The sequence below is a fragment of the Pelophylax lessonae genome (genome assembly GCF_965119305.1).
Source record: "Pelophylax lessonae genome assembly, chromosome: 3".
Lineage (NCBI taxonomy): Eukaryota > Metazoa > Chordata > Amphibia > Anura > Ranidae > Pelophylax > Pelophylax lessonae.
The window spans coordinates 21,448,188-21,461,756 of record NC_138770.1 but is presented as its reverse complement, the minus strand read 5'-3'; the positions used below and the strand labels follow the sequence as shown (position 1 = coordinate 21,461,756).

At 46.5% G+C, this 13,569-nt stretch overlaps 2 protein-coding genes across 2 annotated transcripts in view; both read left to right on the top strand.

The window, feature by feature from the left end:
- Positions 1-13,569, top strand: part of LOC309550245 (uncharacterized protein) — a gene marked incomplete at its 3' end in the record, with an annotated part of 2,091,994 nt that overhangs the window by 1,208,834 nt on the left and 869,591 nt on the right.
- Positions 10,610-13,569, top strand: part of LOC309548855 (uncharacterized protein) — a gene marked incomplete at both ends in the record, with an annotated part of 73,572 nt that continues 70,612 nt past the window's right edge. The window contains one exon of the mRNA XM_082248789.1: positions 10,610-10,672. Within this exon, the coding sequence (XP_082104915.1) occupies positions 10,610-10,672 (63 nt within the window). The remainder of the gene's footprint in view (positions 10,673-13,569) is intronic.

Genomic DNA, 13,569 nt, shown 5'->3' with positions numbered 1-13,569 from the left:
GAAAAGTGAAATTCCGCGAAATAGAAAAACCCTATTAAAATGCATTGTAGGGATGATTTTTTTACTGTCACTGTACGTGTAGAAGCATTTTAAGGTCTTTAAACACACTTTTAAAACAATAGAAACTCATTTAAACACATAAAAGATACTTAGAGACAGAGCAAGAGCTATGAAAAGCTCAAAAATCTTTCATTTTTAATGATTTATATAGTAAAATAACATTACAAAAAAAACCGCGAATTACCGGGACCGCAAAAACTGAACCGCGATGTAGCGGGGGATTACTGTATATCATAAGGTTCGTGTAGGTATAGATATTTCCTCTCTTCACTTAGATGTAACATTTAGTGACGGCCATGTACTTTATTACTAAATATATCTTATTACTATTATAATAATCTCCTTACTATATGGATTTCTTTGTGTCAGCTTTTTTGTATACATGTCTGCATCATATTTGTTACTGATGTCAACATTTGTATCAATTACTGTATGTATAATAAATGACTACGTTCAGATTCTATTTTTGTATATCTTAGTTGGTGACCTGCCTCATATAAAGTCCCACGACCTCTGTTTTCTGTTTGCATTAACCATTAGGGATGGAGGCAAGTCACTGTGTTTGCTTCGGATCATATTCCTCTATCTTCGTCTGTTCACTGGTCAACGCGTTTCACACAAGGCTTCTTCAGGACCATGAAGATGTACAGACCGTTTTCTCTTAAAATTAACAGACTCGATATTAGTGTTTCATAAACATAGAACATAATTTGTATTTATGTACATCATAATAAATACAAACATGACTTACTAGCACACGGCCTTCCTTCGAACCCCCAACAAATTAACCTGACCTGGGGCAAACACAGGAGGGGGAAATCGGACCAAAATGTGTTGTGTGTGTATATATATATTTATATATATATAGGTATCTATCCTGATGATCCTAGGTACAAGATAAACTATACAGTATCTCTCAAAAGTAAGTACACCCCTCACATTATTGTAAATATTTTATTCTATCTTTTCATGTGACAACACTGAAGAAATGACACTTTGCTACAATTTAAAGTAGTGAGTGTACAGCTTGTATAACAGTGTAAATATGCTGTCCCCTCAAAATAACTCAACACACAGCCATTAATGTCTAAACTGCTGGCAACAAAAGTGAGTACACCCCTAAGTGAAGATGTCCACATTGGGCCCAATTAGCCATTTTCCCTCCCCGGTGTCATGTGACTCGTTAGTGTTACAAGGTCTCAGGTGGGAATGGGGAGCAGGTGTGTTAAATTTGGTGTTATAGCTCTCACTCTCTCATACTGGTCACTGGAAGTTCAACATGGCACCTCATGGCAAAGAACTCTCTGAGGATCTGAAAAAAATAATTTTTGCTCTACATAAAGATGGCCTAGGCTATAAGAAGATTGCCAAGACCCTGAAACTGAGCTGCAGCACGATGGCCAAGCCCATACAGCGGTTTAACAGGGCAGATTACACTCAGAAAAGGCCTCGCCATGATCGAACAAAGAAGTTAAGTGCACATGCTCAGCATCATATACAGTGTTTGTCTTTGGAAAATAGACGTATGAGTGCTGCCAGCATTGCAGAGATTGAAGAGGTGTGGGGGGGGGGGGGGTCAGCTTGTCAGTGCTCAGACCATACAGTGCACACTGCATCAAATTGGTCTGCATGGCTGTCATCCCAGAAGGAAGCCTCTTCTAAAGATGATGCATAAAAAAGCCTGCAAACAGTTTGCTGAAGACAAGCAGACTAAGGACATGGATTACTGGAACCATCTCCTGTGGTCTGATGAGACAAAGATAAACTTATTTTTTTCAGATGGTGTAAAGCATGTGTGGCGGCAACCAGGCAGTGCTAGAAAATAATGGTGGCCACACAAAATATTGACTTTTGGTCATTTTTGGCACTTTAACCTAGGGACGTACTCACTTTTGTTGCCAGTGGTTTAGACATTAATGGCTGTGTGTTGAGTTATTTTGAAGAGACATCAAATTTGAGGTGCTCTCTATGGCACTTGGTGCAATGTGTTGAGTTAGCCACAGGGTGCTATACAGGTCCAGGGATGTAGTTCATCACTATGTAAATTCATACCTATGGAACCCAGTCCCCGAGGACCTCTTCGGGGGTATGTCCACTATGACAATTAAAGCATGGAACTTATATACAGTCCAGTATTCAGGACAGATAAGTCTGGAATGTATTCCCCTTACGGCGTAAGCTTTTCAAAGTTTGCGCTAAAATTCAGAGCTCAGTCTCAGGTGATCACACCGCTGGTCACACCCTTTAATGCCACTTACATCTAGAACCCTGATAAGCTACTCAGGTGCCCTTTCACCACTCGTTGCCGGACAGTCAACACCTGGGTTACCGCGTACTTTTAGATACACTGCACCCTATATCCTGCACCCTATTTCATGAGTACCCCACAGGGGAATACCCTCACTTATAGCTATGGTGGAGACCAGGAGAAAGGGAGCCAATTCTAAATCAGAGAAGATTGGCTCTGCCAAAGGTCCACTCAATACTCAGCCTTGGAGTGACAATGTGTCTCTTGTACCAGAGTAGGACCCAGTTTTATCACCAATGTCTGTATCCGGTTCTAGCTCTATCTCAGGCACACAATATGTGTCCTACCTGACGAAAGCAGAATTTTCTTTCGCCTTTTTCTCTATGGTGGTTAAGCTAGAAGGTCATTCTAGAAGAGTGGTGCAAATTGAACAGAAGGACAGAGCAGCAGAATGTCTTAGTGGTCATCACTTTGCAGCACTGGGTTGCTCAGTTCAAACCCCAACTGGGACACTTCTACCTGCATTGCAGGATGTCAGATTAGGCATTTATGAACAGGAGGAGGTTTTCCAGCATAATAAGCAGGGATATTTTTCAGCAGCAATGCGGGGGAATGTAGTTAGGACACCTCTAGCACTTACTGTATGTAATGGCAAGGGGTGCTGGAGTGTGCTGCATGGTCTATTGATGCTCGCTGCTGGGGGGTCTATTCTAGATGGAGGGGATCTATTTTGGCAGAGGGGTCTTTTGTTGCTGGTGGAGGACCTACTATTGCTGGGGGTGGGGGGGGGTGGGTCTTACATTTCTGGGGGGTCAGTTGTTGCTGGGTGAGATCTACTGTTGAGGGATAGGTCTGTTGTTGCAGGCTGATGGAGAGTCTATTGGTGCTGGCTGTGCGGAGATCTTTTGTTGCAGCCAGGAGTCTATTGTTGCTAGGGGGGATTTTGTTACAGGTGCTTCATTGTTGTTAGGGAAACTATTGATACTGGTGGGGGTCTTTATTGTTACTGGCTGCAGGGAATCTATTTTACAGTTTTTCTTGTTATCATTAACAAATCCCATACAAATTACTTAGCAGCACAAAATGATACCTGGTTCAGTATTGTCAAAAAGGGCAGGACTGGGAGGTGGGTAGGGGATGAAACCAAGAAATGGTGCTTGGAGGTGGGTAGAGGGTGGAACCAAGTAATGGTGCTTGGAGGTGGGTAGAGGGTGGAACAAAGTAATGGTGCTCAGAGGTGGGTAGAGGGAGGAACCAAGGAATGGTGCTCACAGGTGGGTAGGGGTGGAACCAAGGAATGGTGCTCAGAGGTGGGTAGAGGGTGGAACCAAGGAATGGTGCTCGGAGGTGGGTAGAGGGTGGAACCAAGGAATGGTGCTCAGAGGTGGGAAGAGGTGGAACCAAAGAATGGTGCTCAGGAGGTGGTAGAGGGTGGAACCAAGTAATGGTGCTCTGAGGTGGGTAGAGGGTGGAACCAAGGAATGGTGCTCAGAGGTGGGTAGAGGGTGGAACCAAGGAATGGTGCTCAGAGGTGGGTAGAGGTGGAACCAAAGAATGGTGCTCAGGAGGTGGTAGAGGGTGGAACCAAGTAATGGTGCTCTGAGGTGGGTAGAGGGTGGAACCAAGGAATGGTGCTCGGAGGTGGGTAGGGGTGGAACCAAGGAATGGTGCTCAGGAGGTGGGTAGAGGGTGGAACCAAGGAATGATGCTTGGAGGTGGGTAGAGGGTGGAACCAAGGAATGGTGTTCGGAGGTGGGTAGGGGGTGGAACCTAGGAATAATGCTCAGAGGTGGGTAGGGGCAAAGAAAGGGGGAGTTCCTGCACCTATTCTCTGAGAAAACAAGCCCTGATAATGAGTCTCCTATTTGCTTGATGTGGCCTTCATGAGCTTAGCCATATGAGTTGTCATTGGAGGATGCTGTGTCCCTAAAGGGTATACTCAATCATGATAATTGGATGTGTCCTTGGGGGGGGTTGCAGCATCTTCTGATGGTAACTTCATGTGTTTGTCTTGTTCTTCGGGGGTATATCTGTCTGCAGGTGCAGCCTGTGAACCTGCGTTAACCCTTGCCTCTCTTCCAATGCAATGGAAGTTGGAATGAAAAATATTGATTCTATCCTAAAGAATAATAGAGTAATGGTCAGAGGTAGAGGATGACCCTGTCTTACCTCTCCAAAATGCTGGACTGTATATAAATTCCATGCTTTACCACCAATGTCCGTTTCTGGTTCTAGTTCTTTCTCAGACACACAACATGTGGGCTACCTGACCAAAGCAGAATTTTCTGTCGCCATTCCTTGGACAGATTACGTATTAATACGGCCATCTTTGTCCAGAGCTCCAAAACTCCTCGCCTCTTCTCCCGATCCAGCTTCCCAACCCGAGTCAGATCCCGATATGCCAGTCCTAGAGGATGCAGAGACAGGAGGGAATGGAGAGGATATGGATGCCATACTGGAGGAAGGTGCAGAGGATTTCTCTCCCCCACATTGTCATTATAATGAAGAAGGACCTTCACACAACATGCTTGCTAACGTTGAAAAGTTAATTTCCTGTGTCTGCAAAATCCTTGACATTATACCAATGAGAAGAAGATTGGGATTCTGGCACTCCAAATGGTTTATGTCTCTCCAAATAAGCGGATGCTTAGGGGGGTGTGTGGACATTATTCTCCTGTATTAAACCACTTCCCGCCCAACGACCTCATATGACGTCATGGACTTTGAGTGAAGATATCTGGATGATGGGTGGAGCTACAGGCATCATTCACATATCTTCTTTTTCTGCAGGTAATTCCCTGCACTGTAAAATCAATCATATGGGCTGTTCAGCCGCTTGATTGTTTTTACAGGCGCCGCCCTCCAGAAAGTAAAAAAAATATATATATATATATATATATTTTGTTTTCAAAGGTGTCATCATTTTTTGTTTATAGCGCCAAAAAATATAAACCACAGAGGTGATTAAATACCCCCAAAATAAATCTCTATTTGTAGGAAAAAAAGAACTTTGATTTTATTTGGGTACAGCGTCGCACGACCGCGCAATTTTCAGTTAGCTTAACGCAGTGCCGTATCACAAAAAATGGCCTGGTCATGAAGGGGGGTAAATCTTCCAGGGCTGAACTTGTTAACTGACAATTGCGCGGCCGTGCGATGCTGTACCCAAATAAAATTGATGTCCTTTTTTCCCACAAATAGATATTTGTTTTGGGGGTATTTGATCTCCTCTGCGGTTTCAAAGTTTTGCGCTATAAGCAAAAAAGAAAACAATATTTTTTACTTTCTGCTATAAAACATCCAATAAAAAAAGTACAAAAATCTAATTTCTTCATCAATTTATGCCAATATGTATTCTACTACAGGTTTTTGTTTAAAATAAATCTCAATAAGCGTATATTTATTGGTTTGCTCAAAAGTTATCTCATCTATAAACTATGGGATATATTTATGGAATTTTTTTTTTTTTACTAGTAATAGCGGCGATCGGTGATTTACAGCGGGACTTCATTGCGGCGGGCAAATCAGACACTAACTGACACTTTGTGGGAACCAGTGACACCAATACAGTGATCTGTGCTAAAAAATATGCACTGTCACTGTACTAATGACGCTGGCTGGGAAGGGGTTAACATCAGGGGCGATCAAAGGGATAAATGTGTGCCTAGCCAGTGTTTTTGTATTGGGGGAGGTGCTTTTACTAGGGGAAGGCATGGATCAGTGCCTCTGCTTTGCAGGAACACAGGATCTATGCCTTCCCTACTGACAGAACGGCAATCTGCCTTGTTTACATAGACGGATTGCCATTCTGCCTGTGTACCGAACGATCAGCGGGTGCCGGCGGACATCGCGTCTGCGGGACCTGCTGTGTAGAATCACAGTGGTAGTGAGCCGCCGGCAGAGCGCACTTGCGCACGCTACCTGGAAGTGCAGGATCACGTCTATATATGGGGTTCTGAGCAGCACGGCTGCCCTGTAGCAATAAAACTGCTATAGGGAGGTCGGAAAGTAGCAAAGACTTTTTTCTTTCACACCCCCAAATTTTGAGTCCCCCAAAATTACATTCCAGACTCTGAATACTCTGAAAAACGCAAAAAAATTTGCGCAAACCAATCAAAATACGCTTATTGCGATTTTTTTTACCAAACATATGTAGCAGAAAACAAATTGGCCAAAAATGTTAAAAAATTTTGATTTTTACATTCTTTTTTGGGAATTTAATATAAAAAAATGTGAAAAATATTGTTATTTTTGCAAAATTGTCGCTATTTTTTTGTTAATAGTGCATGATCAAAAAATCGCACAGGTGATCAAAAGAAAGCTCTGTTTGTGGGAAAAAAAAGGACGTCAAATTTGTTTAGGTAGGTACAGCGTCGCACGACCGCGCAATTGTCCGTTAAAGTCACGCAGTGCCGAATCGCAAAATAGGGCCTGGTCAGGAAGGGGGTAAAATCTTCCGGGGCTTAAGTGGTAAAATCAAAGAAACCAAAAAACAACTGTGTGAGGTCAACCAGGAAATAAATACCAAACTGTTAATCCGAGCATGCAGCCTGGCTGGCCAGGAAAGGGGGGGGGGGTTGAGCGTGTGATGGTAATAGGCAGTAATATATTTCTCCCCCCTTGGTGGGAGTGGAGATGACCCATCTATAAGGATATACAGTAGATACACACACAGCACAAGGCCGTGTTCACCCTATGAGACATTTCTCAGGGCTGCAGTTCCTCTGAGCTCCACAAGGTGGTGATCTCACTTCTACCCAGACAGAAAGTATCTATAGAAGACAGGAAGTAATGTCAATTGTAGACAGGAAGTGATGTCACAGGAAGTGATGTCAAGTATAAAAGACGTTTTTGGGTGAAAGGTGTGTTGGGAGGAAGTAGAGAGGAGACATTGCTGGACGTGGTAGCAGACAAGGTAATAAGATGTTATTTTCTGTTTACACCCAGCAACCCCCCCGTCATGTCCGTCCTCTTCCTCCATAGTCACTGTGACCTCTTTTATCTCCAGCAGATGATGATACACACATATATAGTGTGGAAACCTAGAGTAACCCCTTCAGGGTCAGAACATTCCTCCACTTACGGGGTCAAAAAATTCTCTTCATTCTGGAGATTTGTCACCTTTCCCACCAATCATCTTCTCACCTTAGCAGTCTCTTGTAACGAGGGATGAGATTCGGATTTGGGTTCTCCTGAAACTTCTAGTTCCTCCTGTTTTGAACTGTATTGTAACTGTATTGTCTTCCTTCACATTGTAAAGCGCTGCGCAAACTGTTGGCGCTATATAAATCCTGTATAATAATAATAATAACTTGCCCTTTCCCACCCTTCCTCTGAAGATACAAATATCCCCATGCCTCACTATATTAACCATGTGCCCAGGATCGGCATGGTGGATGGAGTGGAGGGTGATCAGTTCTCAGATCTCCTCTCTGGTGAATGAATGAGCATTTCATCACTTCCAGGTTAAGTGCCATCATTCCCTGGTCACTGTAGTCAGTGAAGAAGCTGGTTGATCCCGATCTGTATTTCATCAGCTTCACTGGGGTCCATAGATGACGTTGGAGGTATAATAGACCCCTAATGTCTCCTTAAAGAGGACCAGTCATTTATATTATGCTGTCACAAAGGGGGGTATTGGCCGCACACTAGAGTGAGAGCAATGATTCTGGGGCCATTATTACCGGGTTTCTCTAAACGAATGACCTGTAGGCGCTTGACACGGGGTAACGTGGCAGAGCCTGACGTAAGAGGAGTGGCTTACCGGGTAACTGGTGTGGCACAGGTTCACCAGAGGCGCGGAGTATAAAGCCCCGTACACACGTACCGATTGTCGGCCGTAAATATTCGGCCAACGACCGATCGGCCGATTGTAGGCTTGTTAGTATGATGCTTCCGACAGCCGACAACGCACTTTCGACCAAAAAGAATCAGTCGTGTAGGCATTAAAATTTTTGTTGGCCAACACCAGAACGGCCGATTGTTCGCCAGTCAGTACAGAATTCGGCCGACAATCAGCAGATTTGCAAGACTGGGCATGCTCAGAAAAGAAAAAACACACGGAAAGTTAACCATCACATGACATCACTTCTGCAGTCGGCTGCTGTTGGCCGACAAAATTTGTGTGCAGTCTTTTGGAGTTTTCAACAGACACGACAGCCCTGGACTAAAAGATGGCCGATCGTTCGGCCGACAATCGGTACGTGTGTACGGGGCTTAAAGCCCCGTACACACGTACCAATCGGCCGTCTTTTGTCCAGGGCTGTTGTCTGTTGAAAACTGCAAAAGACTGCACATGAATTTTGTCGGCCAACAGCAGCCAATTGCTCAAGTGATGTCATGTGATGGTTAACTTTCCCTGTGTTTTTTCTTTTCTGAGCATGCCCAGTCTTGCAAATCTGCTGATTGTCGGCCGAATTCTGTACTGACTGGCGAACAATCAGCCGTTCTGGTGTTGGCCAACAAAGATTTTAATGCCTACACGACTGATTCTTTTCGGCCGAAAGTGCGCTGTCGGCTGTCAGAAGCATCATACTAACAAGCCTACAATCGGCCGATCGGTCGTCGGCCGAATATTTATGGCCGACAATCGGTACGTGTGTACGGGGCTTAACTGTTAGTGGGGATGGACTTGGCTGCTTGCTAACACCAGGTCGCGGCCCCCCAGATTGCCTGGGAGAGACAGGAACAGGTCCAGGACCAATAGCTGGTAGCAGGTAAACAGATCAGGATGAGACAGGAGGATAGTCAGGACAAGCCAAGGTCAGGGCGATCTGAATCCAAAGACAAGCCGGGTCAGGTAAACAGGAACAGCAGATATAACAGGCACAGGACACAGGAGAGCTGAAGACAACACAGCAATCACCTAGAGTGACAGCTGTGTTTAAATAAGCCATTTTGGCGCCAATTTGGTAGCCTCGAACTCTACCGAGGTGGCCTCGAACTCTACCGAGGTAGCCTCAGCGCATGCGCATAGGCATTCGCCTTTTAGCTATGCCAGTGCGCCTGCGCAGGGTATTGAGTCCCTGACATTGCCCCCCCCCCCCCTTAAGGGCAACCTCCAGGTGCCCAAAAGGTTCCTTTTGTGGGGATGGTTGCGGGAAAAAAATTCTGGATTAAGTCCTGGGCATGGAAATTCTGTACCGGTTCCCAGGAATTTTCTTCGGGGCCGTAGCCCCTCCACTTAACCAGGTATTGTAGCTGGTTCCTCAGCCTTCTGCAGTCTAGGATGGCCTCCACCTCAAATTTTTCATCCCCGTTGATGGTGACAGGAGCAGGTGGTTCCGAACTTCTACCAGGAAAGGAATCAGGTACTGCAGGTTTCAAGAGTGAAACGTGGAAGACTGGATGGATCTTGAGGGAATCGGGAAGCGTCAATTCGTAAGATACCTCATTTAATTTTCTCCTCACAGGGAACGGGCCAATAAACTTTGGTGCCAGTTTTTTGGAAGGGCATGCCAATCGGAGATTGGTGGTGGCTAACCATACCAGGTTGCCAGGCTGGAGAACCAACTCACCTCTCCTTCTTTTGTCAAAGAACTCTTTATTGGAGGTCTGAGCCTTGGTCATGGCATCCTGTAAGACTTTGTAGTTCTCCTTAAGGAACTCCAAGATATCCCGGACTGCTGGCACTGTAGGTTCAGGAATAAAGCAGGGCAAGAAAGATGGTTGAAACCCGTAGTTAGCGTAGAATGGGGACTGACCTGTAGCCGAGTGTTTGGCGTTATTGTATGCGAACTCTGCTGATGGTAGTAGCGAGACCCAGTCATCTTGAACAAAGGTGGTGAAGCATCGGATATATTGCTCGAGGGTCTGGTTGGTCCTCTCAGTCTGCCCGTTAGTCTGGGGATGGTATGCGGAGGACATTGACAGCTTGATTTTCAGTGAATCACATAAAGCTCTCCAGAAGTGAGAAGTAAATTGGACACCTCTATCCGACACAATGTTCATTGGGACCCCGTGGAGTCTTACAATTTACCTGATGAAGACCTGCGCCGTCTCAAGTGCGGAGGGTGTACCTCTTAGTGGTATGAAGTGAGCCATTTTCGACAGACGGTCTACTACCACGAAGATTGCAGAATAACCGTCTGATGGAGAAAGTTCCACGATGAAATCCATGGCAATCATCTTCCATGGTCTGTCAGGGACTGGTAGTGGTCTGAGCAGGCCCCATGCCTTATTTCGGGTTGCCTTGCTTCGTGTGCAAACAGTACAGGAGGAAACATATTGTTTACAACACTTCTCCAAGTCAGGACACCAGAACATGCGCTGCACAAGATCCAGGGTCTTATGGATCCCGAAATGACCAGCCATCGGGTGGTCATGATACAGTCCAAGGATGGACACACAAGCACTTTCTGGAATGTAAATTTGATCCCCTCTCCATAGCAGTCCATTTCTGGGTACCAGTATAGTTCCAGCAGGATGGGGAGCATTTACTGTGGCTTGTCTCAGAGCGGTAAGAAGGTCAGACTGTAATAGTAGAAAGTTACCTTGGTTTAAGATGGTGTCAGGTACAAGGATCCCTTTAGAACTGTCGTACATTTGAGAGAGAGCATCGGGTTTCATATTCTTGGAACCCAGTTGGTACATTATATGGAACGTAAATCTAGGAAAAAAAAGTGCCCACCTTGCTTGGCGAGGTCTCAGGCGTTTGGCCGTCCTCAAATACTCCAGGTTCTTATGATCCGTGTAGAGGAGTATGGGATGTGCCGCCCCTTCCAATAGATACCTCCACTCCTTCAGGGAGGTCTTGATGGCAAGGAGTTCCCGATCCCCTACATCATAGTTCCTCTCCGCAGGAGAAAGCTTACGGGAGAAGAAAACTAACGGATGAATCAGGTCCTTGAGACCTTGACGCTGGGAGATGACTGCTCCTACTGCGATTTCCGAGGCGTCTACTTCGAGGATGTAAGGCAGGGCGGGATCCGGGTGGCTGAGGATAGGAGCAGAAGTAAACAGCTCCTTCAGGGCTGTAAATGCGACTTGCGCCTCGGGAGACCAGTGGAAGCGGGTACCTTGTTTGGTGAGCAGGGTAATAGGGGCGATGATGGAAGAGAACCCCTTGATAAATTTCCTGTAGAAATTTGCGAATCCTATGAAACGTTGAATCCCCTTTTTATCTACCGGTGCGGGCCAATCCAGGATGGCGGAGACCTTCTGAGGGTCCATTTTGACCCCTTCAGAGGAGATTATTAACCCGAGGAATTGGATACTCTGCTGTTCAAATTTACATTTCTCGGGTTTTGCGTAGAGCCTGTGTAGCCGGAGTCGGTGGAGTACCTTTTTAACGTGTTCTCTGTGCTGGGCCAGGGAGGAAGAGAAGACCATGATATCGTCCAGGTAGACAATTACAAAGATGTCCAGATAGTCTCTGAAGATGTCGTTGATGAAGTGCCGGAAGGTGGCCGGGGGATTGCAGAGCCCGAAAGGCATCACCAAATATTCATAATGCCCGAATCTGGTGCGGAATGCTGTCTTCCATTCGTCCCCCTCCCTAATATGGACCAAATTGTAGGCTCCCCGCAGGTCCAGTTTGGTGAATACAGAGGCGGTTCTTAGTCTCTGGAAGAGTTCAGGAATCAAGGGTAGGGGGGTACCGGTTTTTGACCGTAATTTTATTTAACTCACGGTAGTCTACACATGGCCGAAGTGAATGGTTTTTTTTTTTCTCCACAAAAAAGATCCCAGCTCCTGCCGGAGAAGTAGAGGGTCGGATGAATCGCTTCTCTAGATTCTCCGTCACATAGTCTTTAAGGGTACCCAATTCTCGTTCCGATAAAGGAAAGATACGTCCGAAAGGGATCTCGGCCCCCGGAAGCAATTGAATTGGACAATCATAGGGGCGGTGGGGGGGGGGGGGTAAGGTCTCAGCCCCCTGTTTACTGTGAAGACATCCAAGTATTCTTGATAAGATACTGGGACAGAGGAACGTATCTCCTTATCAGCATCCATACAGAGTAGGATGCTAGGAGCACTATGGCGTACTGGCAGGCAATAATTCTGGCAGTAAGGGGACTGGAACTTGACGTCTCCAGAAGTCCAATTAATCTGCGGGTTGTGCGCCTGCAACCAGGGTAACCCCAGAATAACCGGAAACAAGGGAGAAGAGATGGAATCCAGGCACAAAAACTCCTTGTGTCCTTCGAGAGTGGCCACAGGCAGTGGAGGGGTTTCTTGGGTTACTGGCCCAGACTTGATGTGGGACCCATCCGCTAGGAAGATGGAGAGTCCCTGCGACTTGGGTCGAAGTGGGAATGCGTCGATGAGCAGCAAAGGTAAGGTCAATGAAGCAGCTGCATGCCCCGGAATCAATAATAGCGGTGACCGGGATCGGGCCTTCTGGGAGCTGGAATGAGATAGAGAGAGCCAGGTGAGTGGTATTGTTGGCAGAAACTGGATAACTTGAGGGGAATATAGAAAGACACTTACGCATCTTTGCTGGGCATGAGCGTACAAAGTGTCCGGCCTCTCCGCAGTACAGACACAGGTTGTTCTGACGTCGTCGTGAGCGTTCTTCTGTTGATAAGGAGGCTCTGACGTATCTGATTCAGCAGTGACTGGAGCAGTGTTGCTGGAACGGGCACCGGAGGAGAAGGTGTGGATGGGATTAGGAACCCATGGCAACATCCAGACTGGGCGGGTCTGCTGCGTGGACCCCTCTGCTCTACGCTCACGGAGCCGGCGGTCTATCTGTATAGCCAGGGTGATTAATGCCTCTAAGGTCTCGGGTAAACCCACTCGGGCCAGTTCATCTTTCAAGTTTTCTGAAAGACCCAGGCGGAACTGATGTCGCAAGGCTGCGTCGTTCCACTGAGTGTCCATACTCCCAACGCCTGAAGTCAGTGACGTAATCCTCTACGGCCCTGTTGAAGTGAAGTGAGCACGGTTTCTGCTGTAGCAGTGCGCTGTTGGTCTTCGTATAACTGCGCCATTGCTTTAAAGAAAGCCGACATGGAGTCCAGCTGGTTACTGAGCTCTTCAAGTAGGCGTTGAGCCCAGGACTGAGGTTCACCTTGAAGCTGGGATATGATGAACCCCACTTTGGTTGCTTCCAAGGAGAAGGTTCGGGGTTGCAGGGAGAAGTACAGCTCGCAGGCATTGCGGAAGGCTCTAAACTTGCTTCGATCCCCAGCGTAGGGACCCTTGGCTCAGGAGGTAGCATCACCACCGTCGGACCGGAGGGATTCCCGGAGGGAGCCATGGAAGCAGCAGAAACTGTAGGGTCCGTGGAGGGGGTTAGGGACTGAACACGCCCCTCC